This window comes from Stigmatopora nigra, chromosome 18 (assembly GCF_051989575.1).
Source record: "Stigmatopora nigra isolate UIUO_SnigA chromosome 18, RoL_Snig_1.1, whole genome shotgun sequence".
Taxonomy (NCBI): domain Eukaryota; kingdom Metazoa; phylum Chordata; class Actinopteri; order Syngnathiformes; family Syngnathidae; genus Stigmatopora; species Stigmatopora nigra.
The window spans coordinates 6585470-6612089 of record NC_135525.1 but is presented as its reverse complement, the minus strand read 5'-3'; the positions used below and the strand labels follow the sequence as shown (position 1 = coordinate 6612089).

Sequence of the window (26620 nt, the reverse complement as noted above, 5' to 3'; positions counted from 1 at the left end):
TGGCTGCAATACTTTATTAGAAGAATTTCAGATTTTCTTTCATGTAACAAAAACTAGTCTTTCACAAGACAATATGCTGGAACATCAGCACTTCCATTCGAAGGACAGAAACACTACTTACAATTTCCCAACTAGATAAAAGTGGTAACATTTGACATTCATATTTATCTTTTTCTACCTGTTCATTCATTCATCATCACGGGGGGTGCTGGACTCTATCCCAGCTAACCACTCTGGGGTAGACCCTGAAATGTTTGCTAGCCAATCACAGGCCTTTGAAAACAGAAAACCACTCACGCTCGCAATCATAACACCACTGAATGGGAATTGAACCCAGACACCAAAATTAGGCTGAGTAACCACTGCACCATTGGGTAGCCCATAAGTGCACTTTTTGCAAAATATTGTTCAGTCGTAATGTCAAATCTTTTATGTGGGGGGGAACTTTTCTGATGTTAGTAGTTGGATTGTAATAGTTTACAGGTTAATTCCAAAAATAGCTGTTTTGGTGTTTACTATAAATGCAGTTGTTCCCATTATTTTTTGATATCTTTATTTGTGCCACAGTGGTAAAATTTGCAAGCTAACCTTTTCAACCAAGTAGCATCACATTTTAAGTGCTTTCTGCAGGGAAAATAAGTGCTTCTGTTGATCCACTTTCTTTAAATCAAAGTGGTATTTTATCACCATCAAGTGGCATCTAAGCTACATTACAGAGCAGCATCAATCTTAATCATAATAATGTCAATTATGCTCAGATTTCCTTTACTTTTCATACATTGGCCATTCAAGTAAACTTGACATAACTTGCGTCAAGCTAAATGGAAAAAAAGCATTTCAATTAACATCAAATCAAATCCTTACGAATCAAAATATTCACAAACTCAAAAATTGTGACCGTAGAAGATGCTTCTTAATGTCCCACCCGCCCAACATCTAATCAACTATATACAAAAATGCCTGCGTAAAAGTCCCAATTGAATAGGAAGCAGCCCAGTTTCAACCAAAACCAAAGAGTGGAATATTTTTTAAAAGGACAAAATGGTTTTGTGGATAATGTCGATGCATTCTCTTAGCTGAGACTCGTTGATGATGAGTGGTGGCGCCAGGCGGATGATGTCGCCGTGGGTGGGCTTGGCCAGGAGACCGTTGTCGCGCAAACGCAGGCACACCTTCCACGCATCGTAGTCTAAACGGAGACAAAATCCATTGGCATTTCGGGCAATTCGAACTAAAGTGGGTGGATTGTGCCATACCTTTGGTTTCTTTAATGACGATGGCGTTGAGGAGGCCCTTTCCCCGCACTGTCATCACAATGTCAGAGGGCAATTTCCTCAGCTCCGAGCGCAAAAGTTGGCCCATGCGTTCGGCGTTTTCTGCCAGTTTCTCTTCCTCCATTACCTATAAAGGGGCAGAATTTTTAGGCAGAGATGGTAAGGTTATTATTGGAGCCGTAAACACAATACTGTAATTTTCAGTGTAAATTTGGTTTGACATTCTCTTTATATAAAATGCTCTTTTCCTTATTAAAACAAAATTGCAACACATTGGTGTAAGATTTGACAAATTGAATGACTAATTTGGCCACAGAAGACTAATTAAATCTGAATTTCAAGTAATATTTAATATCCAGTATTTAACAGCTGATGTTAAAAGAAACTAAACTTTTAATAGCAGTATTATGGGGAAAAAAATAAAAAAATCGATCCCTACTTATAAAATGCAGTAAGGTTGCCATTTTAAATGTAATTCACAAAGCGCTGTTAATTTAAATTTCAAAATTGTACTAATAGTATAATGTTAAATTTAAAAAAATAAATAAAAGTAATCATTAGACCTTCATTTGAACTTTTTCATGCCAATGACAAAAACATTGACATCCAGAATGCAATCATTCAATCCCAATATTGACATTTTTATTACCATAATTTGTCAATGCCAACTAATAAAATACAAAATGTAAACATACAGTACATTTTTTCACCCACCTGAAGCGCTGCGATGGACACCTGACAAGCGATGGGGTTCCCTCCATAGGTGGATCCATGCTCCCCCGGCTTAATAGTCAACATGACTTCATTGTCACACAACACGGCAGACACCTGACATACATAGAACAGTTACACATTGCAAAACCCCAAAAACAAAATTGGCTAGCATAAGAGCTTACGGGGTAAACTCCCCCTGAAAGTGCTTTTCCCAAGACGACAATATCTGGGCGTGCTTCCTCGTGGTCCACCGCCAGACGCCGTCCAGTCCTTGCTAGACCCGTTTGCACCTCATCAGCAATCCACAACACCTGAATACAATTTTGCGTGCAAATATATTGATATGGTAGCTCAACAGGCATCGTGACTTAAGTGCATACTCACGTTGTGGCGTGTACACAACTCTCTGATTTGCGTTAGGTAGCCGTTATCAGGCACCACCACGCCAGCCTCGCCCTGGATGGGCTCCACCATAAAAGCTGCCACGTGCGGATCCTGGAGGGCTTTCTGAAATACATTTGCCAGACAAAACATTAATCATTTGGTTTTTGTTGGCGTTAGAGTCGAAAAGCAAACCTCCAGTGCTGGAATGTCGTTAAATGGGACCAGCTCAAAGCCGGGCATGAAGGGGCCAAAGCCTTCGTAGCTGCTGGGATCTGTAGAGCTGGAAATGGCTGCCATGGTTCGGCCCCAAAAGTTGCCATCTGGTACAAAATAACATACAAGATTTGTTACTCAGTCTCAATATTAACCAATGGCAACTTGCGTATGAATATTCTTATTACAGTCTTTTTTAACAACATACGCAACAGTGTACTTATTTAAATCTGATAATTATTGGAAATGTTTTCCATTGGTTATGGCAATTTTGACTCACCAGCAAAGATGATCTTGGCTTTATTCTTCGGTACCCCCTTCACATTGTAAGCCCACTTCCGAGCCAACTTGCATGCCGTCTCTCCACCTTCCACACCTTGGACGACACTGATGTCAGTATCCCTTTAAATGCTCCTAAATAACACTTTCATTTTTGTTTACCTGTGTTCATGGGCAAGACCTTGTCGTAGCCGAACAAGGTGGTGACGAACTCCGCGTAAGCTCCCAGCATGTCGTTGTAGAAGGCTCGGGAGGTCAGCGTCAACTTGGATGCTTGGGCGGTAAGAGCTGCCACGATCTTGGGGTGGCAGTGACCCTGGTTGACGGCACTGTAGGCGCTCAGGAAGTCGTAGTAGCGGCTGCCTTCAACGTCCCATACGTAGATTCCTGGGGGAATGTTTGGGTTTGATTTATTTAATAAGGGACAGCACACATTAATGAACATATTTATATTCTTTAAGATGATAGGCAGAGTTTCAGGGATAGGTGTTGATGTATGTTAATTGGTATTGAGTCCCAGGTATGTGCAGGTATGTTTTGAAGGGAACTACACAGTCTCCTCTAGAGCCAGGCCTTGTTGATGTGTAGGAATTTTTTTGTACAAAATTTTGTAGTGGAGGAGGAGCTGTTTGTTGGAAGATTTTGTAAATTAAGGTTTCATCGGCATATTTGACAGTATTGTTCAGTTTGTGTGTTTTCGTTGGCTTTCTGTCCAATAAGCTTGCTTAAAAATGGTTTCAATTGGTTTTAGTGTTGTTTTGCAGGCCAACGTGGACACTAACGTTCATTTGGATGGTCTGGAAACATTTTAGTTGTTGTTATGTTAGCTTACCCTCTCCCCTCTCCAGCGCCACGGGCAAGGGGTGATAGTTGTGTGCTCCATACTTTTCCTCACGGGCATAGATCTCCTCGGAGGTAAGCGGTTGGTCTGCCTTGCGAGTGGCGGCGGGACGTGCCACCGAGTGGACGCCGCGGAGGGCGCCGAGGGGGGTCGCGCTCCTAAGGCTCCGAGTGAGCTGGAAAATCATAGACTTCATCTTTGGATGATTGGATCTAAAGGAATAAGAGCAGATAAAGTTAGAAGTCAGTTTGTTGTTCTGCAAAGTAGTCTGATTTTGAAAAAAAGGCTGATCTCAAAAGCTCTCTGTAGCTATTGAAGCAAAAAAAAAGTAATTCCTGACTTTAAACAATAGCACGTCCATGCAGGCAGTTGAACAATGATTTTCTTTCATGGAGTAAACAAAAGACCACGAGTGTCGAAATTGCTATCGAGGCAGTATTCATTTGCCAAAAAGTTAGATTTTATCCCCCTGGGCAACTGTTGTGTAACACCAAAAGTTTTTTAGTACGCTCCAAGGGTTCAAGTAAGGCAATGTAACACTTATTTTGTTAAAACTTCAGTTTGTATGGACTAAAGTTTCATGATCACGAATTTTGACTTTAAAACTTTTTTTTTAATGTTCAAAATATTTATTGATCAATGAGTAAATGTCAGGAAAAAGATATTAAAACATTGTACTGTAATGTAAACACAAAGAAATATGGCTCCTTAATAACAATTATTGCCAGGCATCAGTTTTAAAACAAGTTGCATGCATTGATTAAAATAAAAAAGTTGTTCATTAACAAGGTACAATGTACATGTTGAGGAACAACTATTAGGTAACATTTGGAATTGATTAAATTCATTAAAATTAGCATCTTAAGCAATGGCCCTGGTAAAATAAAAATAAAATGTGTCTGTCTACTACTTTGATCCAAATATGGCAGGCACATAAAAATACATACACTAAAATGATCCATCTGTATTACATGAGTGGATTCACTCACCTAGATTTTGAAGTGAGTTTCTCAACTACAAATTCGATTGACAGCGCGCATTTGATGGAGAAATATCCAAGTTGCGATTATACCAAGTGCGTCTGTGACGTCATCAATAGGGTGTCACTAAATACGCACGTATCAATGTAGCTTGTCCTGTGACCACTTTAGGTAGCCATTCAGCGGTCGGAATTTATTCACACCTACTAACACTTTTGGCATTGCTGTTCCGTTTAACGTCCCCCTGAAAGATGATAGGTTGTAAGGGAGCTGCCTCCAAAACACCCCCCACATGCAGCTACGTCATAGGTTCGAGCTTTTAAAAAAAGACTTAGTTGCAAACCAGGTGATTTTCATGTAAATTCCAATATAAACCACCTGGTCCTTTGCTTTTACTGTACTGGGCATTCTGTAGCATATTAGCTGTGGTGCGTTCAAAGCTTAGCTGTCAAATACAGCGGAAACGAGTAAAGGGCACAAATACATGAAGGGAAGGAAATAAATACCAGCACAGCAGCGGGATGTCCTTCAAGATTGTTTTCAAATGGTGTACGGTGTCAGATTGTCCGCAGAGTGTGCTTTTATTAGCTGTTTGATGCTTCGGAGCGCGCACGTTGTATGGATGAAGTGGACGCGTGCCAAACAGAGGGAACGTGACGTCAACAGACACGCCCTCATGTTGCAATAATCGGCTTGATTGCAAGACCCAGGGACAGTCTAAATTATATTTTTTCAAATGATAAAACTTCACAAATATATTTTATAATTAAAAACTAGTTGTTTAAAAAATATTTTCCCAAAACAATACGAGCAAAAGGTTGAAATAGAGCGTATGGACTTGATTGTCCGATTGTCGTTGCGCATGTGCAACTGCTTGCGTCACGTCATGGCCGACACAGATTTCCCGAGCTGTGCAAACAGTTTAAAAGGCATAATTTTGGACCTGTGTGGAGTTTTGTATGACAGCGGGGAAGGTGATGGGGTGGCAATTCCCGGTTCCGTCGAAGCCGTGAAGAAGTGAGTGTTAAACGCCGATCCAGAAAGTTTATTTTGATTTAAAGGTAGTTGCACGCTCATTTCAAGTGACCTAGCCTCCCCTGGGTTTTATTTGTTCGTGAAGGCTGAAGGCTTCCGACTTGAAGCTAAGATTTTGCACTAATGAGACTCAGGCTGCAAGAGAGAAGTTTGTTGCCAAACTCCAAAGATTGGGATTTGACATAAACGTCAACGAAGTCTTCTCTCCTGCACCTGCAGCAGTCGCTGTCTTGCGGGAAAGAGGACTGCGTCCCCATCTGCTGGTATATGACGGTACTGCTTGCTTTTATGTTATACTACTATACACAGTGTATATATGTAGTGACTACACTACTACTATACTGTATACAGTAGCGTACACTAGTGAAGAATCTGGTGAACTTGTGTTCTTAAAGTTGCTACACAGTTATACCAAACCTCGTCAAGTTATCCACTTCAGCCAATAAGTGTCTTATTGGAATTTTGATACATTGTACATAGAGTAAGAACATTTGAGTGTAATACAGATTATTCAGAAAAAATGAGGATAGAGGATATAAAAAATCATTCAAAACCTTTACCAACCCATGAAAGGAAGAAAAAAACCATTCAACAATTCTACATTTTGTAACTCTCACGGTGTGTCCGTGTTTTCAAGTTATGCTATTTCTGATCAAAATGTGCAGTCTTTCCCTTAAGACATATACCGTGCAGTATTTAGTAAGTGAATACATGTGTAAACAAATGCTTCTGTTTTCACTCCTAACAGCACTTCTCCCCGAGTTTGAAGGTGTGGACACAAAAGACCCCAATTGCGTGGTGATCGGCGATGCGGCTGAAAACTTCACCTACGACAATCTCAATGAGGCGTTCAGGGTCCTGATCGGCTTGGAGAAACCAGTCCTATTCTCACTCGGAAAAGGGTAACAATGTAGTGACCTCCTCTTTGCTAGGGCTGTAGAGAAGTATAAGTTGACAATGTGTATAAATGTCACTGTTTTTTCTCTGCAGGAGGTACTACAAGGAGACTGATGGCCTCAAGCTGGACGTGGGAGTTTACATGAAAGCTTTAGAGGTACTGCGCCCAACGTACTAAATTATCATGAGGCACTTTTGTTTTTATTTACGTATTCATTGCATCACTCTACAAATAAGACCAACATGTTTTACCATCTTTACTCCAGTACGCCTGCGATGTGGAAGCCGAGGTCATCGGGAAACCATCCGCTACATTCTTCCAAAGCGTCCTCAATGACATGGCGCTTCAACCACATGAGGTGGTACCTTTGTTAAATTGACACCATCCTTAAAAACTGTATTTCATCCCCCAAAGATGTCTTCCTAAAATTCTACTGCATTGTTTTTCTTTCACATGCTGGTATGCCTATACATTTTTTTTTAATATTATTATTTTTTTTGCTCCCTGTTAGGTGTTGATGATTGGTGATGATCTGGTAAATGACGTGGGTGGAGCCCAACAATGCGGAATGAAAGGCGTGCAAGTAAAAACTGGAAAATACAGGTGAGTGAATTACAAAATGCACGCACACAATACTACTCTAATAAAAAACAATGTTAGGACTATTAGTTATAAAAGGCTTCTTTAAACTGTTTAACTGATTGGATTGGACTATTCTGAGTCAAAAGACAAGAAGTTTATGTTGTAAGTGCTGTATAAAACCCCATTTAGTCGAAATACTTCCACTTACATGTCAAAAGAGGGCGCCCGGACACCAGTTGCTTGCTCACTTATTTGCATCCCTCTTCTTTTTAAGGCTCCAGATTAGTACATTTTATTGGGCCACCTCCAAAAATAGCTTTACACATAAGTGGATCTTTACGCGGTTGACAAATTTATGAGACGAAGCGGCTCGGGTGCCTCGGCGACGGTGTAATTACAGACGTGCAGTTGATTATTCGGGGAGGAAAAAGTGCTTTTGTGGCTCATGGGGGGAAAATGGAGCTGTGCAAGCAATATTGCTAGGATTAAAATTCCGGGTTCCCCTCATGTTAGAACACCTTTTTGATATACGTGGTGCTATTGAGTTGACTTTCAAGTTAGGATTATTTATAAAAAGGAACAAAAATGGTATTGTATGACATGGCTTTACTGTAATTCCAAAGATTGCCCTGCACAAGATCTCCATCTTCTAGCTTTGTTTGGTGGAGGCCCAATACACTATAAACTTCTAGTCACTTGTGGGAAAACACAGCTGCTTTTACATCGAGCAGATGCTGAGCAGACCTCTGCTTTCCATCAGGCTCAGAGGAAAAAAGGCATTGCTTCAAATAGGCCATGCAAGTCCAAACTGGGAAATACGATAAATCAGAGACTGTTTTTTTATTGGAACTGTTTGGGTTCAGTTTTCAGTCTTAACTTGGGGGCTTCCACAAACAATTATTTCCATGGTCAATTAATCCCCCCATGAGTCTCATAATCGGCCTATATAAATCACATCATTGCTATGTATATTACTAAGAGTTTAGATTTTAGCTGAAAATGTTCATTGAAACAAAAACAATATTTATTATAAATATTTTTCTGTTTTTGTTGAAGGAAAATACCAAAATATAATATTTTTTATATAAAGAGGCAATGTTACTAAAGAATTAATTAACACCAGTAGATCTCAAATCCAAATCATCCTTTTAAACTCGATAAGTTTTATCTTTTTCAAACAGTAGCCACATTTATTTTGAATTTACCAATACTACACACCTGATAGGATTATCTTGTCGAGTGTGCAGGATTTGTTCCGGAAGACCTCTGTTCATGTGTTTCTTAAATTGACTTGATTATGTTTGACAAAGCCGGGGAGGAAAAGGAAAAAAAAAAAAAGAAGTAGTACGGCCACATGGCTTAAAATGGAGGCTCTAATCAGTTTCACATGTAGTGTACGTACTAGGCTGCACCTTTTTTTTTTCTTCCTCACATGACCATTAGTTTTATTATTCCTGCGGTTTACTAGTCTTATGACTGTTAACGCCAATGAGGCCTGTTGAGACTACGCCTCAGCTTTTTTAGACAAAACGTTGCTTTTTTCTAACGTACAACACATTTAGGAAAAAAATAGGGATGGAAATTTATTGAATTTGAACAGTGCCAGAAATTACAACCTCCAAAGGGATCATTAAGCACCTCAAATGTATTCAGTTGTGATTCACAAGCTCTGTGGGTGTGACATGATGCCATTCATAATGTATTCTCCCATATGGCACTTATTACTGGCTTATTAGGTACACCTAGACAAGAAATTTCTGCGAGTAAGCAGAAACCTGCTAAAAGATGAGGGCGAATGGCAAACATTTTCACACGGCCCCCTTGAAAAAAAGTTTACAGTGTAAATCAGAAATGCACGCTTGAGTGCACATGCGAGCTGAAAACGGCGTTTCCGAGCAGGTCCGGCGAGATCCTGACTCTGGGAACAACTTAACAGGAAGCCAAAGTTTGAGTCGCTAAGCATCACAAATCCAAGCACAAGTTTACATCTGCGTCTTATCTTCACTTTGACCTCCATCAATTGTAACTCCGCTTTTGTTTTTTGTCGGCGTGGGAAATAAGATATCAAGTATCACTAGCTTCAAGTGTGAAGCTCAATTGTCTGGATGGTTTAGAAAGAAAACATTCATGTTATCAATCGAAGAATAGTGAACATAATGTGAACTATTCTTACTGTATGTTATGTGTCATGTAAAATGGCTGTGTTTGCTCTGCTGCCGTACAGCGATTTTAATTAACTCGTAGACTAATCCATGTTGTTCCACTCCATTCCCCACGGATTGGAATTGGCAGCTATGAGCGTAACATAAACACAATCAATTCAGGAATGATTGCCGCATCAAGCTGGTTGACCTACCAACACTGCTTTGTTCCTCCCATCCCCTAACTGGTATTTTTCTTGTTAACATTTGCGTCCTCTATTACAAGTTGGATATTTAATCTGCACCCTTTGCAACTTGCCTTTTTCTTCTTCCTACTGCCTAGATTCCTATCGCAATATATTCGTTAATCCATTGTTTGTGTAATGGTCTAGATATTGCAAAGATATTGACTTATTGTGACTATAAACAATTCAAATTTACTAACAAATGAATTAATTACTAAACCACTAGACCTACTATAAAAACCCAATAGTTCTTCAGCTTTTGGTTACTGATAGCTGATCATTTTTCTTTACGATTCCTGGTAAAGTGTAGAATGCAGGGTTCTATCACTCGTAGCAAGCCGTCCAGGTCCTGAAGCATCAAAGCAATCCCAAGACTAAAGGATGGTTGACTGTTATGGTATGGTCTTCGTATGATTAATTCATGAAATAGAAATCCTTCAATGTTTTCTTTTTGCCATTGGGGTATTGTGTAGTTTCTTCCCTATTGTATCTAGCCATATTTGTGTCACTAAGCAAACAAAATCTGAGGCTTTAAGATAGAGACATGCGACAAGAGGTTCATGATTTCAGGATCTGGATGCAGAATAAGGTCTATAAAACCAGGCCAGAGTGTTTAGATGGGCCTCAGATCCTAATTCCTACTTAAAGCTTGATGTTGAGTAAGCACAAGGTGGCATACTTTATTAAAAAGAGTGGCTGAAGGAGATAAAGTTCTGCCTTCAGGGTAGCAGGGTATTGCATTTCTGACATTTTTATCACTCATCAGTATTTCTTGGGTGTTTTTACTACATTCCGGCCCTTAACATATTTCTTTATGTGAAGGACTATCTGGCCTTAAACTGTAGCTATAGTAGAAGAATACTTCCCTAAATGGATTAAATTAGCTAAACTAGGAAGTAAACTTTTGTTATCTCTTTTCTTGTTTGTTCAGCTTGCGATGTTTGTATTGGGGGGGAGAAAAAAAACACTAGAGTTCAAGCAACCTCATTCCCATTTAGCTCTCAGGTGACTTTCGACAAAATACAGAATAAAAAAGGTTCTGTGAAGAAAGAGATCTTGTGTTCCTAACTAGTTACACAACAGCTTAATGTTACCCTGCAAACATTTGTACTCCGGTTGACGGTGGCTAGAAATTCATCCGAGTATGTGAAGGCCATAGTTTAAGCATCTGTCACATTCTGTTGCCATAACGCCCTGCTCTCCTCTCTTCAGTCAGAAGCCTGCAGCTGCATTCTGTCACGAGTGTGAACAGAAAGACGCTTAAAGTAAAAAGCCAGTTCTGTCTTTTCTATACCACATATTTAGGATTCCGTGTGGCCAGATCTTGGAGTTGTTGTTTCTTTCTTTGGGCCACTACCACTGATGTCACAGACCAGCTATATTTCCTTTTCCCTTGGGGTTTCATTTAGAAACATGACATGCTACACAAAGTATTCTTCAGAATGTATCTGGGATCTTTCTTTTTATAGAAGTTCAAAACCAACATTTCTGATATTTTAGGGCCCTGAAATTGTCTGTTGGTTCTGTATAGTCAGCAGTTGGATGAAGAGCAGATATTTGTGAATACTGTTATACATTCAAGGCAGGTTTTAGTTCAAGAGTGCATTTTTAAAGCCTGCAGTTCACTCAGTTCTGTTTTTAGCTTTGGAAATACTTGTTCTTGACTTGGTCTCAGTGATTTCCGGGATTCCCGCAAATACTAGTACCATATTTTCACGACTATAAGGCACACTTAAAAGTCTTAAATTTTCTCCAAAATAGACAGGGCATCTTATAATCCAGTGTGCTTTATATATGGAAAAAAAATTAAAATATGTCATTCATTAAGGGTGCGCCTTATAGTGCAGTGCGCCTTATAATGTGGTGCGTCTTATAGTTGTGAAAATATGGTACCTAGAAATGTACTTCCACCAAATGACGACAAACTATCTCTGAAACAGGTTTCAATACCACTGCAAGTATCAAAAAGGATGCATAAAAGTTACCCACAGGGTTTGGCTGAGCATAAAGGTTATCTCAAGCCTGTGGTGTCTTTACGGGGAATGACTCAGTTTCTTGAGGGTGAGAAAGGTGGTGTTCTTGCCAATTGTGCCCTCATTGATGTGTTATAAAAACGTTCACTTCTCCACAACAAGCTCACTTGAGTGTTTTTCCAAGCTTTGCTGGCAGGCGCTGACACTTTTCCTTTTCAGCGTCGCTGCCACATAACTTATAAACGGGATTCCCCGTCAGCGATGCCAGGTGAAGGCCGACGTTATTTACACTTGTTGCGCCTCTCACGCAGACGGCAATAAGGCTATGCTGAGATTTGAAAAACATTCTCATGGCTTTAAAGTATCTGGTTGCATGTACTATATACTACATACACCAGCCTGTTCTCTTCCATGGGTTAGATTACTTAAATACCGCTTACAAACGGCTATAAGTACTTGTATTATGAATGTGTAAAATGTATTTGTGCATATATATTTGTCTGTACTAAGTCTTGACCTGGGCAGGCTCTGAAAATAACAGATTTTGTTATTTTGTTGTCGAGATAAAAAAATAACAGTTGGAAGTAAGTTTGGATCTTTGTGATGGAACAGACTGTGGTCAGAACGCCATGGTATTGCCACATACTCGGAGTACCAAAATAAGGTCACTCAGAGTTTGTTTTTTTTACACGCTTGACTTGTCTTCCATACCTGCCTTGGTGCGGGTCTTATCTACTTTATCGCTGCTTACTTGGAAAAGCGTCTGGCGAGCAAAAAGGTTAAGGTTGTGAGAGTTTACACCTTGACAATTGGTGGAATATTCACCCATTTTCTCTCCATTGCTGACATTTTAGCTGAAGGTCACATTTGCGGTTGACAGTTGACACGTCTCCTCCAAACATTAACTGGAACATAATATGACAGTGCCACTATGGTGTGATTTCACACAGCCCCCGCCATTGTGACTCATTTGTATCTGCTTTCAGTTCATGTCAGTCCTGTTTAATGGAGCCAAGTGTCACCTAAGACACACACAGTCATCTCATGTAGTAGTGAACTTGATGCCATGAAACTCATTCCCTTATGAGTACATACTGTTGAAAGTTTGACACATATTCAATTGGAATCAGATTTTGTACACGTCTTATCCAAAAAGATGATGGATTTTGCAATAATTACATTAGATTAATGCATTGGACAGAGCTGAAGTCTCACAACATTGCATTTTTAAGGATGCTTTAATTTTTAAAAATCATTTTTATGATGACTTTTGACTTCAAGCCAAGATTTCTTTGACAAAAACTATTAACTGAACTGCCAAAATAGGACTGGGACTAGTTAAAGTCTTCTGTCGATCTCATCGATCATTTACCCAAAATTGTGAGCATGAGTCATTTATGTTTGCAAGCGGCCTTTAGTGAAATGACCTCGTGGCCGTGTGAAAGTTCCTGAGGTGTCACCCCAAAGCCAGGGCCTATCTCGAAATGTCACGTGCGTCTCGGACCTTCCGTGTTGCGTAGACCTGAAGGACGCATTACCTCATCGGGTAACACAAGCTGCTTTGTGTCTGAATTTTGCATGCAGGCATCGAGCCACTCTCTTCTCCATTATTCACCGAGCAAAGAAGTAAAAAAAAAAGTGGGAAAATGCATGAATAGGGATTTTTAAACCTTCCATTGGATGTACTTTGGTTGGGTTTATTTTGTTGTTAAAAAAAACAACAATAAAATGGATATTGTTGTTGCATGTAGGGCACAGAGCACACTTCAGAAGTTCGTAGATTCTTAATAGTACAATAGGCCCGCTTCATGAAAGATACCATGTTGGCTAGTTACACATGAGAAGTACATTTTATAGCTGAGTATAAAAGCACTAGTACCTAAAAAATGATGATTACAGAATACAGAACACATACACCGAGATGAAAAGACTGTTGAAAATATCATTGTTTGTTATTCTCCAAAAGAATAGAGTGGATTGTTGCCCCAGCCCAACTGCTATTTGCCAGAATTTTCTCCTTGACCATTATAGAACTTATTGCCCTAATCAACACAAAAAAGCATTTGCGTACTTTTTTTTTTTTGCCGTGTGTCTGAAATACTTCTCAAATCAATCCGTCGTCGAGGCCGCGAGGGGAGACACAACACCGCCACCATTAGTGGCTCAACTCACGTAATCCAAAGCCCTGGCGGCTGACAGACGTACGCAAACACATGGCAGAGCTTCTCCCGCTATTCACTATTCAACTCCTCGCAAAGCCCCGCGCCAGGCCTCCATTATGGCAGTGGACAAATATTTGCCACGGTGCCTGGGCAAACTCTCGAAGGGCAGGATTAATGGCAGTGTGTGTGCCACACACTCGGCACGGTGGGTGGATGTGGGGGCTCTGTGGTAAGTGGAAGGGGGGGCTCAGAGCCCATCTGGAGATCTGACATGTGGCTCGTTCCAAGTTGGAGGATGAGGATGGCGGATCTATAGCCTCCCCCTCTTCATCAATGAGTCTGGGGGGCACTCATGCAGATGAATAAGGGTTGCGTCTCTTGTGTTTTTAAAGGATAACTGGGTGGGTAGCAAGGGTGTGGGAGATCATGTCCCCCCCCTCCCCACCAGCTGATTATGCCGCCTTATCTTCCATCCATCGCTTGGCACTCAGCCCAAACATGGCCGCCCCCAGTGCCTTGTGTTTTGTCGCGGGGAGTTTCTGGTTACTCTTTTCAAGTAGATTTTTTTTTTTAGACTTCTGTGGTTTTTTCATATGTAAGATGATGAAAAAAAAACAAGGGAGTGCTTTTCTTGCCCCAGCAGACCAAAACAGTACTACAAAAGAAAGTATACTGCTTGATGTTATGGTTAGAAGTGTAATAATGACATGTTATAGTTTATATGTAATTTGCCATTGCACTGAAATGACATTATGTATTTTTTTAAAGAATGTGCCTTTTGTAGGACTCTAAATGTACCTATTGTTAATAAATACATCATATATGATGTCATCGTTTCAAAACTTCAATACGTTTTAAATATATTTTGTCATATAACATGGTAGGTGGCCTGTGGGCTTCATCTAGCACCAGGCTTTTAAGTTTTATGGGCCTACCCCAGAGTCACAAAAGTGTCATTGTATGGAAAAAAAGTATTGAGGCATTATTTTACAAATACAGAGGCATATTGTTACATATCACACACGTCCAGACACATTTTCTGGGGTCTTGGGTTTAAAAATTGTGTAACTCATCGCTTTTTGTGGTTTTATTATTCATCCTTGATTTTGCTTCAGACTCACCTGAAGGTAATTTGCATTTAAGGGAGATAAATAACAAACCCAAAACATGCACTTACCTGCAGGCAACTTACACTTGAAAGTAGCACATACCTTGTTGACATGAGCTCCTATGATCTCTATGGAAGTATTTAGCACCGGAATATTTTTGGTAGACACCCTGTCATCAACCGGTCTTGTTTGACTCCTCCTCAGGCCCAGCGATCAGAAGCACCCAACTGTCATGGCCGATGGGACGGCTGATAACCTGGCCCAGGCTGTGGACATGATTCTCAACCATAGAAGAAAATCCTAAAGTGATATGAGGTATATCAAGCCAAGTTATAGTATGGGGATTTTAATCCCAAATATTAGATTAGAAAACAGATTCATGTCTTCTACCATATGTCAGTAAATATATGACTGTATCGAGGCAAGTAGTTGAATGAATGTCACAATGAAATTGCTGCATGCTATTAGTTTCATTCTTAGTCATTTATAATGTAACCACATTAATTATGTCGGTAACAGTCTACTACGTACTCCTTTTCGGTATGTCTATCCTTGATTCCTATAGGAAGTAGAGTGCATTTTATTGTCTGACAGTCGTCAAACCTCATAAATCAGCACCACTACCTAAAATGACGCTAGCATTTGACTGGTTTAGTGCAGCATAGATAAAGAATGTAATTTAACAGTCGTATACAGTTTGGCTTCTAGAGACCTGAAAAGAGGAACTAACTCAATGTTTTGGACTTATGGACAGAGGTATTGGGACTTGAGAATGTTCAGTCTCCGGTATCTGCCTTTTCCTGGTTAGAGTTCAAGACTGTGTTTGGCAGGCTTGAGGTCAGCGTGCTTGAGTTCATGCAAACTTTGGAAGGAACTAAAGCTTCTTAATCCAAGACTGTATTGTTTCAACTAGATGTTTTCTCAATACTGGATATTTTGGAGCATTATAGTCATTAAACCCATCTATGATCCATGGCAAATGTCTCTGCGACTTTTGCCTGGTCTTCTACCTGAATTTCATGTTTTCCTGCGTCTGGAAAGGGGACGGCGGCCCTCCGCCAAGACGATTAACGGAACCGGAGCGTTACCAATCACCCCTGGAATCTTTGAAAGCATTTCTGAATCATTGGCGTCGCGGTCGCGCTTTTCTCGGAGGCCACTTCGCCTTTTTGTTATATTATTACCCACTCGTTAGCATTCGCCCCAGCGTCCCGTGAAGAGAAGGGGTGAGAAATTGGGCTCGGGCAAGCCAGCTGGAATAAAACAAAAAGCATTGTTCAATGGATGCTGCCTGGAGGTTCCAGTGTATCCAAAATGAATCCAGCATGGAGAACAAAAGCCCATTGCCAAGTGAATAATCAAGGTACTCTTGGTTCACTTCACCATGAACTGACACAAGCTTGACTGTTATTGGGCAATTAAAGGAAATTAAATGCTATGAAGGATAAGAGGGACACTCCTCTTTTTGATTGGGGAGTAAACCTGAGCGGCGGATGACTGCAAAGTGCTAGCAGCTGCTGTGGCTTTACAAACACCTCAGACTTTGTTTGACTGCACGTTCAGGCAAAAGTTTTATAGCCCCCTGGTCTCATGTACTGCTAGTAAATTGGAATTAGACCAGGTTTTTTTTTTTAATCTTTTCCCTAATAGGTTCCCTACCTTTTTTTGTCAGCTTCATTAGATTGCCTTAGGAATCGATTAAGGAACTTGTCATTTCTCTGTTCAGGATGCAAACAGATACCAAATGGTATAACTTGGTAAACATAGCCTTGAATGTTATTCAAAAACTATGCAAACTGGACTACTCAAAAATCCTACATAGAAGTAGGTGTAGTCTGGTGCCCAGGTGACCTTTCCAATCCATCTTCATAAGAGTTGTTTGGAACTGAAGCAACATTCATATCAGATTTATCTCACAGCTCCATGTGTGCTATTTGGGTTGTTGTTTTAATGCGGCCATCCCATTGTCATGATCAGTCCAAACACAAAACGACTACGACTCCTCCTTTCTTTCCCCAAGCTCATTATTAAGCTGATCTCATTTTCAATGCTAAGCTCAGTGACACCTTAGGGGGGTCGACACAGTCTGGAGTTTGTCTGTCAGAACATCTCCTTTGCACAACCTCCCATTTAATACCTTTTAACTGAAGCACCTTATCTTTGTTCTTGTATGGAACCCCCTTAGATTGTGCAGCTGTACCTAATGTTATGTTATGGAAGACCATAAATCTTTGAAAGAATAACCTGAGGCTCCAGTAAGTGTAAAGTATTTTCTCTACAATGAACTCTTCTGACCAAGAACCAGTGTGTCAGCTAAACTTGGCACACCTGCACCTTTCAACTTGGAATGCTCCTGTTTTGACATGAAACAAAAGTTATAGGTTCCCTGTCCTTGTGATCTTTATTAAACTCTATAGAACATTTATTGATAAATGAGAACAATATTCAAACATACTAGTAGACTATGTACTACTATATGAATACCCGAACCTTCTTGTTGGGGTTGATAATTTGCCACTAAAGCCTCCGAGTCTGAACTGCTGATATACAGCCGTCATATGTGGAGGGTAATCCACTGGGGCCAAAGGTGGCCGTATGTCATGGCACAGGATAAACGGGCTGTCATGGTCTGCCTGCCATTTTTAAAGACTTACAGCTGACCTCAATTTTAGCAAGCAAAGAAGTCTGCTTGCTGTACTCTTCATTGATCCTTAATGTTCGAGAAACGTCTAACCTTTCCTAGTAGAAGATCAAGGTTGCTACTCTGAGACCTTCTTTCTTACCAAGGAAGGCAATCAAATCCAATTAGAGACTTAGCAAGGATCTGACGAAACTCTAATATCGCCATCCATTTTTGGCCTGCTGAAACTAAGAACTAGGTTACAAATAGACTAGCTAACACCACGCTAGACCCCCTGCTGGTAATTCTGCTTCTGATTATATTATTTTGGGAAAGAAATGCCAGTGGACGGTATTAACCTACTCCATTGTGACCATTTTATTTCATCGCAAGAGCTATGATTTATTCACACGTTGAACACTTTGACTTTGCGTATGAATTGCCTCCCAGCTGTAAATAGTTTCCCATGAGCGCCTTTCTCTACCTGAGCCACTTTAATGAGAAAATACCTTTTAGTTGACTGCAAGTGAAGTGAGGTGTTAGTGGTTGAACAGTTAATAGGTGTTGTCACAGCCCTATATAGTACAGCTAATAACTGACTTCCATTAATTTAGTGGTGTGAGACTTCTAGATTCGACTCAATACGCAACAGTAGTCCAATTCATTCTTGGTGTGCCACCAACTGTCATCCGATAAGACCTTGACTGACCTCAAACAACACTTCATACCATTTTTGTTCTCTTTAGGAGGGTGGTTAAAGCCCCCTCCTTTTGTCCTGCTATCTCTTATTAGAACATGGTTTCATTTCACTTGCTGCTACCCTGCTGATTAAGGGGCCAGCCAGACATGCAAAAGATGTTTTAGACTACTGCACAACATTTAACTTTTGGAATTAGGCCTTGTTCTTTTTTTAAACTGTGAGTGCCAGAAGGTAATTGTCTTTTTTTCTCGGCAATCCACTTTGATCATAATGTGATGCCTAAAAATGATTCACAAGTGAACAGTTTTGTTGTTGTTGAGGGGGGTTATATGCTGGGTCGGGTTGAGGTTAGCAAGCAGGCCTGACACATGGCCCACATTCACAAGCGCCTCGCACGTCACTGGGTTCCTCATAAGAAAAAGACCCTTTTGTTCCCCCCCTCCCGTGCAGGGCAGGGTGTAAGGGCTGGGGGTAGTTCTCTGGGGTGAACCGTAACTTTGCTCCATCTCTCCAGTCCTCATCATCCCCCCCTTCTAATAAATGAAAAGAAAAAGCAGAAGCAACCGGACATCTTTGTCCGGTCGGCTTCACAAATACAGGCTCATCAATTGTACTATAGCTTGCCTTTAATTGGGTCAGTCTGCATTGTCATATAGAAATATAAAAACTACTTTTTAAAACTTCCGTTGGTGTCCTGCAGAGAGCCTGTCTTGGCCTTCTTATTTTTCTCATAACGAAAAGAAAGTGATTAGCACATTGGTCTCAGGGTCTTGTTTTTCTTTGTGTAGTCAGCGTATTCTCTCCAGGCCTGTGTGGATTTTCTAGGGGTACTCCGGTTTCCTCCCAGATTCGAAAGACATGCATGGTAGACTGATTGGACACTCTAAATTGCCCCTAGTAATGTTAGTGTAAGCATGAATGGTTCAATGTCTCCTTGTGACCTGCAATTGGCTGGCCACCAATTCAGGGTGTCCCAATTGCTGCCTATAGCTGGCTGGGATTGGCTCCAGCACCCTCCGCCATCTTTACGAGGACAAGCGGTATAGATAGTGAATGAATGACGGCCATACACGATCAACATTTAAAACTGTTTATTCATATAGAAATACGTTCGTGTTTGTACATCACCTTGTAGTTACAAATCATAAAAATATTAATGCTATTAGCATCATAATCACACACTGATCTCAAAAGAGAAGCCATGTTTTTTTTGTCGCATGTTGCGTCACTTAATAAGAAGCTCACCTGTGCCCCATTTACATCCATCGGGTCGTTCAACTTCCTCCACCACAGAGAATTTGTACAAGCCTGCTGTGAATTCTCTCCAAAGGTATTACGGTAAAGGGTTACGGAAACAACGAAAGATTAGTATTTCTTCTCTAGATTTGACACTTCCTGATTGCCTTGTCTCCTGAGACTTATGTGGAACCCCTACAAGAAGGGAAATCTTAAGACTACTGTCTCCAAGAATGAGTGCATAACTTCTATGTGTCCATAAGACTTTTAAGCCAGTATTAATTTCTCTCAATTTGTTCAATGTCCAGCTCGCCTCCGAGCAGATAACTGTCCTTCTCGGTACTACAAAGGCCCGTCCAGAGTGGTGCCTTATTTTTGTGGTATGTAGAGATCCAGTCCCCCTCCTGGATGGTGCGGGCAGGTGATTCGTGCTGGGTTAAAGGTGGAACTTCATCTGAAGCATGGAGAGGTGAAGAAGGGTCCTCGCAGTGTTCAGACTGGCCAGTGATTCCCGGGCAGCTAAGGCTGTGGAAGTTCCGAAGTTTCTGTGGAGATCAGTGGACAACAGAAGCATTGATTTCAGAGAAACTGATGAAAACATAACTTTTACACATGCTTGAAATCAGCATCAATGCTTGAAGGCATTGTCTAGCCTAGACTTCCTTATAAGAAATGTTTCAATTTCTGCAGCCTCACTACCCGCGTATGCTAGGGTCATACCACACAATGAAGGTATTCAGAAACAAGACCCTTGAAAGGACATTGGGTAGTACCAATGCCAGGATCCCGACAGCTGCAACTTAGTGCGCGAAGCTTCACCCACACTGGGTTGATCCCATCTTTACGCTTTAATGCGGAAAAGACAGAACAGCTGTCTCGCGCCCGAACATCACGAAGAAAGGACTGCGCTCAAAGCCCCTCTGGCTTACGTAATAACCGAACAGGGGTTATGTAGATGGGAGTTTAAGACTGGCCCACAACTTCTGTGATATTATAAAGGAAGACTGTCCATCTCCCTTCTTTGGTAAAACTGCTACCAGAGTCTGTTCTGACCTTGACTGTGCCATCCATAGTAACTGGTCGATATTTCGCGGGGCCATGTCCAGCCTGGCCTGTGGCGGCAATCCACCCACTGGAGCTGAATTTACCCAAATCAATAGCTCTTTATAACCACCCCCCACTACCAGATCCATGACCTCTGCTGCAGCTGCTTTACTCCCTGACATTGGCAGATACATGACAAACCACTGTGGCGAGTGGACTTGCCGGGAGTGTGAACCGCAGTTAAGTCATCCGCAAGGGTTCTGGAATTAGGCATCATTAGTTGCTGACTGGCTAGAACTAGTTTGAGTTCAATTCCATGCCAATTGAAGGCTATCGTACACTGTCTTTTAAAGGTTTCTTGAACCTCAAGTTAGTACACCTAAATCAACTGAGCAGTATTTTCAATATCTCAGTTCTATATAATTTGATTTTAGAGTGTTTCTTGTAACTGAAGTCAGTAAACCTCTAATTCACCCAAATCATGTGAGTCTAGTGTTTCCACAAAGTCTACCAAACTCGGGTCAGTCATCTGATTCCTCTTGAGTCAAAGTCACGGATGTTTTTATCAATACAATAAACACTAACCTGAGTCATCTTTGCCAAATCCAGCGAGGGCCTCTGTGCATCATCTTGCCTCCTGCGCTTGACCCCAATCTTTTTGTCATTGAGTACGCATGGTTGCGAGCGGCTACGAGCTAGACCGCCTGGTCCTCCTCGGCGCTCCAATTCAGGGGTGGAGTCTGGAGAGCTTACTGGCGAAGGCACATGGGGCTCAGGGATCTGTTCATTAGACAGGTAGAGGGGTTGTGCCAGGGCGGCGGGTAGGCTGAAGCTTGAGCTACGCTGAATAGCCGGGAAGCTGGTTTGGGCAAGGCCGCCACGATGGACACTCCCGCCACTGTGGCACCTCCTCTTCTCCACTGTGGTCCACACTCTGGAGCCCTGGGGTCGCCAGGTGGAGCGGTGGAGGTCATCTGAGCAGGAGAGGGACCGGCATTGGCGCTTGCTGGGCGGCGCCGCCGCCATCAGGGAAGAGGCAGCCTCACTCAGGCTGAGATTCTGCAGTAGGCTACTGACGGCACAGGACGTGGAGCCTACATCCCAACCCCAGTGGGTGTTGCCCTGATGCACCTCGGGGAGGACGTGCCAAAGAGATTCCAGGCTTGTGCCGACTGGACTCTGCGGCGTGGTGCATGGGTGGCTCACTTTGCACCACTGCCTTGTATCTGAAGCACATTCAACAAGAGCATTTTAATGTCTTTCTGAATTGATTCCCCCCCCCCCCCCCCCACTTGTAATCCCAAAGGGATCTCAACCATACGCTTCAACAAACACTGACAGAGTATGTTGTGTCATGATTCCCTCAGCTAATAGCGATGGGTATCTTCACTTTCATATAAGTGACTTCTTTCATGAAAGCTTTGCTAGCTTGAGTCTGTAAACCAACTATTTTGAGTATTGGGTGAGCACTTTAATGTTTAACCTCAGATTTGTGATTCCTGATTTAGAAACCCAGTAACTGTAATGCCTTTAGCGAGGCATTTTTCATTTTAGTCTTTTGGGATTGAACTATAACCAAACCCTTCTGATTAGCACATCCTGTTCTACCAGAGAGACAGGGAGTTCTCAGACGACTTTTTACTGAAAATCTGGCTTGCTGAACATTGCCCTTGAAATTACTCGCATGAGACTGCACAATAACTAGGTTCGATGAATGACTTGCATTAGTTAGTTCATGTGATTGAGGGGAACATGTCACTAGCATATTCTATACTCAGTTCATGTGTAAATCTACTCTAAGTAGTTATTTTTCTTACCCATGAGTTCATGAGAGAAGAGGGCGGTCCCCTGGCTCATGGTCTGCGTCTGCAACTGTGGAAAGAAGACCAGAATAATCACGCATGCGTCTTGTCTTCATTTCAATTGGCCCAGAGGGCAAAGCTGAATTCTTATTCTCCTCCACCTACGCTGAATTTCAAAATTACTCAGAGTTGTGGAGCTTAAATGAGTCTATTGTGAGTGAGTGACAGAACCAACCCAGTAATAGTTGGCAAAGGATGATTGTCATCATGATGCAATTGAATGTAACGGGGACAAAACCATGTTCGTAATTTCATTTCCATTGTGAAATGTTGCCAAACAAGTTTCCGCAGTAAGTCCAGATTCAGACTGCAATAAAAGTTGACATACTAGATACTAAGTGCTCACTCACCGGGCCCAAATGTGTGCTTCTCGACGTTACATTGTCGCCACCCTTCTCCGGCCTCTTCTTGCAAATGATCACCATAGCGACGCACATCCCGGTCCTGAGCCGTTCTGGTGAGGGTCAGTCAAGTGAGCCATGACGAATGTTCACTCCTCAGACTGCCAATAGTGACAGAGAGACACATCAAATTGAGTTTTTTTTAGCTGTCTTCAAGCTCATCTTAGTAACAACTTCAAATAGATCGGACATCTATACTAAACTTTCCCCACATAGGGAGTAAAAACCGGATTTCTTGTATATAGTTTTGCCACCACCACACTTTTGTAGGCTTTATCCGCCATGTCTCAAACAATGTGGAACCCGACTCCCGTTTCGTTGTCGTGCGTTTTAAATGGCCGATGCAAGGCAGGAGAGAAAGTTATTCACAAAGTCAAAGTTGTGTAATTGAAACCTCCGAGTGGGGCGGGGTGGCCGGGAATAGCCGACCTTGCGGTTATCAAAACAACCTTCCTGGTGGCCAAGGATGCGCAAATTCTATGTCATATATATACTACCGGTATTAAAATGTGGAAAATCCACGGAGTGCCATAAGTGGTGAATCTCCAACACTTGCAGTGTGGTTGTTTCAAGGGGGGGGGAGGCCCCTTGCATAGTCTGATAGTTTCCCAATTAAGAGTGGATTTTCCATATATTGGCTAGACCTAGACTGTAATCCCCCAGCCAGCAAACATTACATAAGGATTTGGGTTTTGACTGACAATTAGTACTAATGCTAATCCAGGCTATAACTCCTTAGACAGCTGGTCAGAAAATACCATTTAAATCCTCAATGTCGTGGTATTGTCGGTTAAATTTGAACTAAAGTACAACAAGGAAAGGTTAAGGTAATTATTGTGGTAATGATGAAGAGCATGCTGGGAAATCTAGGTATCTAAAAAAAACCTGTTAATTAGTATGGTAGGAAAGTTTGTGGCCTGCTTTTAGGCTTGTTGTGTTTTGGACTCTGTCTCTTGTTATAATGATGAGGGTGTGTATGACAAAGCTTGCCATAAAAAAAAAATCATGCGACAAATACAACCTAATTGATAGTTAGAACCTGTTTTCCGTGACATACTGGGCTGCCTTAACTTTGTTTTGTTGGGGTTATTAATTGGAGAGCAGGTGGTGCTGCTTAAAAAGAAACACACCGTAGTATGCGTTCACCTACGTTCATTTATGAATGAAGCAAACTTTGGCGAAAGGGGGTGGCGGCAGGGGGGTCCCCTACTTTGGCCACCGAGGTCTCTTCTAGCTTGCAGCTGCCCGCTTACCATAAACACAAAGGCTCAGCGTGGCCGCCTAGCAGAGGCGCACTCCCGAGGGGGCCTAGTGGTTTAATTATCCCCCCTCCACATAATCGCTGCCACTGTATACATTAGCGCAGGACCCATGTCCCAAATGGAGTCCATTAAAGACAAACAATTGAAAACACAAACATCCTCCTACCCACGCAGCATGACAACACTGGACCCTGTCAGAATTGAACTCCCCTCTCTGGCACGAAGATACTACATAATAGCTAATTCAGAAAAGATGGACAATATATCTGGTGAACCCAACCCAAAGTGAGTTGTCATGCGACTACATTATATATACACTTATGCAAGGACACTATGTGACCCCCTGGAAGTACTTTATTGCTGCAGATTTTATACAACTTTATAGTTTCTCTCCCAATAACCAACGTTCAATGGCCGAAATCTTCCTCACGAGAGGAAAAATCAGTGTGACGAGCGCCCACAGAATGTTACATGCAGGCTACAGAGCAAATATGGCGATCCAATCGGAATTGGATCTACTGTACTCATAAAAAAAAAGGAGCAAAAAGGTCAAATGTGGCGCAGGAGTTTAATTTGTTCCATATGTAATGTCACATCGTGGAGTTCAAGGGGTGCATTTGAGAGCCCCACTGTGACTGACTGACTGACTGATGGCAGTGAGTGCTTAAATTTCTGGTTCTGCTGGACTCATAAAACAACAACATTCCAGTGTAATGGCCCTCACTTTAACAGACAAATTGCAAGAAACCTACAATAATATAGACTTTCAAATGATATACAATTCAGGTAAATAACATTACCATGGAAAGGTAACCGGTTAATTGACTTCTATGAAAACATTGAATTTCACCTAATGATAAATAAGTCATAATAATACATTGATGACTAATGAAATGACAATATAGTATATCTGGATTTAGCGACAGGCCATGTCTAATCCTAACAAATACTGTAATAGCATTCATTTAAAAAAATCGATTATTACATACTTATAACACTTTCCTACTCCATTTAGCATACATTTGATAGTTTACGTCTTACATTCAGTATTTTGTGCCCCAGTTAGATTTTTAAACTAACTTTATCTCTATTACACTGTGACCTCATTTTATGCCAAAATCCAGATAGTCTTTGAATATGAAGAATATAAAATTAAATTAAAAATTTTGTTGCAAGTTCGAACCCTCCTCAGTCCACCCCAAAACCCAACTTTTGTTCCTTATTTTGCTTCCTGACCAAACAAGCCATAATTATACATTCATTGCAAATGTTAAGGCATGTTTGGACATGAATATGTACAACAACAACAACAAAAATTGCACCATCTAAGCAATTGGGCACTTTCTATTACCCACCAAAACCTGTGCCACATTCTGGATCTTGATCAACCTTATCTTATCAAACAAGACGTTACAACTTATTCTGACACATGCATGAGTAATGCATAAAGTTAATAAAATAAAATTAAAAAGAATATTTACTTTGGCCCCATTTTAGTCAACTTTGCCTTGAGGAAAACCACAAAATGTCCGTGAATATATGCTGAAATATAAAAAAGTACGCATCCAAGACAAAAGAAATGTGATCATTATAGTCGATGACAAGTTCTTTAATTCATTTAAAGTTATTTGATTCAGATCGGGATCTGCGATGAGTGAAAAATATTTTAATGGGTTAAGTCAACTTTTTTTTTACTTAAAAGCCATTCAGTCAAAGCTCCAGTAGGGTATAGTAACATTACCTGCTAGTTGTTTTTCATTGTAGCTGGATCATGCTGGGATCTGATGTGCTTTTAATTTGTTATTTGTTGATGAAACAAAACAAAACAAAAAGTCAGCCTGAGACTCACAGCCAGGAAGCACGTCGAGGAGTAAAGTAAAGTGCAACATTTACTCGAACCCACTGCGCTTCAGTACAACAGGGCTTGTGACGTCAGATTGGGCGAGCCTATTCGCGAAGGGAGACCAAATAATACTCCCACAGCTAAACTAGAAATCTAAATTACCATATACGCGATTTTATCGACGTCACCACCTTAAAATATCGACTTGATTAAACTTTAATTTGTTATACTTCCAACATTTTATCATTTAAATCGAGATTCAAAGCACATGTGAGGTCCATTGCACCTTAAGAGCAATGGAACAATCCAGCCATGCTGTAATGAAAAGTAATCAGTTACACTCACAGGGAAGTAATTGCATAACATTAAACATTGAAACCTGATGATTTTACTATACTAACGTTAACCAGAGGGTGTAATGATAAGATACATATTTCCAATAATAAGGATCTGTCTAAAGCTGAAGAAGGGGGTAGAAAAAGTAGACATTTATAGCAAACAGATGTCCAGGAAGTGACCTTTGACATAGCTCTAACCACATAATGTAGAGTACTCAAGTAAGAATTAGGTCTCACTGTACAAACTGCTTGTGGATAAATAAAAAAAAAGATAGATAACATAGTCTTTGGGTTATTGTCCAAGTCATTTTAAACCTACTGTCAAACAAATCAATAAAAAACATGTTATGGTAATCCATAATATCTGAACTGGGTTTTTAAGACTCATTCTGTATTATTTCCTGACAATTATACTCGTGAAAATGATTACAAAATGTTGGTCTTTTATAATTTGAGAACTGAGTTAGGTAGCACGCATGAATTC

General features: G+C 41.0%; 3 protein-coding genes across 4 annotated transcripts; 1 reads left to right on the top strand and 2 right to left on the bottom strand.

Annotated features, from left to right (window-relative positions):
* Nucleotides 1-5355, bottom strand: oat (ornithine aminotransferase). Of its 2 annotated transcripts, none has more exons than XM_077738320.1 (10): nucleotides 5192-5355; nucleotides 3697-3917; nucleotides 3027-3251; nucleotides 2866-2961; nucleotides 2565-2692; nucleotides 2373-2495; nucleotides 2171-2299; nucleotides 1989-2102; nucleotides 1257-1401; nucleotides 1-1189 (listed from the first exon to the last, which is right to left on the bottom strand). In XM_077738320.1, exons 2-10 carry the CDS (start codon nucleotides 3899-3901, stop codon nucleotides 1029-1031), a joined length of 1326 nt encoding a protein of 441 aa, XP_077594446.1. In that variant the 5' UTR covers nucleotides 3902-3917; nucleotides 5192-5355; the 3' UTR covers nucleotides 1-1028. The 2 variants fall into 2 exon arrangements, with proteins under 2 accessions (XP_077594446.1, XP_077594447.1); XM_077738321.1 differs by lacking the exon at nucleotides 5192-5355 and adding an exon at nucleotides 4695-4862.
* A 147-nt stretch (nucleotides 5356-5502) lies between these two features.
* Nucleotides 5503-25835, top strand: lhpp (phospholysine phosphohistidine inorganic pyrophosphate phosphatase). The gene is made up of 7 exons (XM_077738324.1): nucleotides 5503-5702; nucleotides 5806-5993; nucleotides 6469-6622; nucleotides 6711-6774; nucleotides 6884-6976; nucleotides 7130-7221; nucleotides 15035-25835. The coding sequence occupies exons 1-7, from the start codon at nucleotides 5518-5520 to the stop codon at nucleotides 15132-15134; spliced, it is 876 nt and encodes a 291-aa protein (XP_077594450.1). The 5' UTR covers nucleotides 5503-5517; the 3' UTR covers nucleotides 15135-25835.
* On the bottom strand, nucleotides 19227-25867 carry fam53b (family with sequence similarity 53 member B). The gene is made up of 5 exons (XM_077738323.1): nucleotides 25697-25867; nucleotides 22643-22794; nucleotides 22248-22302; nucleotides 21016-21656; nucleotides 19227-19931 (listed from the first exon to the last, which is right to left on the bottom strand). The coding sequence occupies exons 2-5, from the start codon at nucleotides 22727-22729 to the stop codon at nucleotides 19665-19667; spliced, it is 1050 nt and encodes a 349-aa protein (XP_077594449.1). The 5' UTR covers nucleotides 22730-22794; nucleotides 25697-25867; the 3' UTR covers nucleotides 19227-19664.
* Nucleotides 25868-26620: the final 753 nt, after the last annotated feature.

What these genes read in the sequence shown, in the direction of transcription:
- oat (XM_077738320.1), bottom strand. Translation starts at nt 3,901, where the DNA reads ATGAAGTCTATGATTTTCCAGCTCACTCGGAGCCTTAGGAGCGCGACC. An exon ending in AGCCAAGATCATCTTTGCTG is followed by an intron (nt 2,693 to 2,865) that starts GTGAGTCAAAAT and finishes ATTTTGTACCAG; the next exon opens with ATGGCAACTTTTGGGGCCGA. An exon ending in AGTTGTGTACACGCCACAAC is followed by an intron (nt 2,300 to 2,372) that starts GTGAGTATGCAC and finishes AATTGTATTCAG; the next exon opens with GTGTTGTGGATTGCTGATGA.
- lhpp (XM_077738324.1), top strand. Translation starts at nt 5,518, where the DNA reads ATGGACTTGATTGTCCGATTGTCGTTGCGCATGTGCAACTGCTTGCGT. An exon ending in TCCGTCGAAGCCGTGAAGAA is followed by an intron (nt 5,703 to 5,805) that starts GTGAGTGTTAAA and finishes TTGTTCGTGAAG; the next exon opens with GCTGAAGGCTTCCGACTTGA. An exon ending in TGGCGCTTCAACCACATGAG is followed by an intron (nt 6,977 to 7,129) that starts GTGGTACCTTTG and finishes GCTCCCTGTTAG; the next exon opens with GTGTTGATGATTGGTGATGA.
- fam53b (XM_077738323.1), bottom strand. Translation starts at nt 22,729, where the DNA reads ATGTGCGTCGCTATGGTGATCATTTGCAAGAAGAGGCCGGAGAAGGGT. An exon ending in GAAGCACACATTTGGGCCCG is followed by an intron (nt 22,303 to 22,642) that starts GTGAGTGAGCAC and finishes TTCTTTCCACAG; the next exon opens with TTGCAGACGCAGACCATGAG. An exon ending in ATTTGGCAAAGATGACTCAG is followed by an intron (nt 19,932 to 21,015) that starts GTTAGTGTTTAT and finishes TGATCTCCACAG; the next exon opens with AAACTTCGGAACTTCCACAG.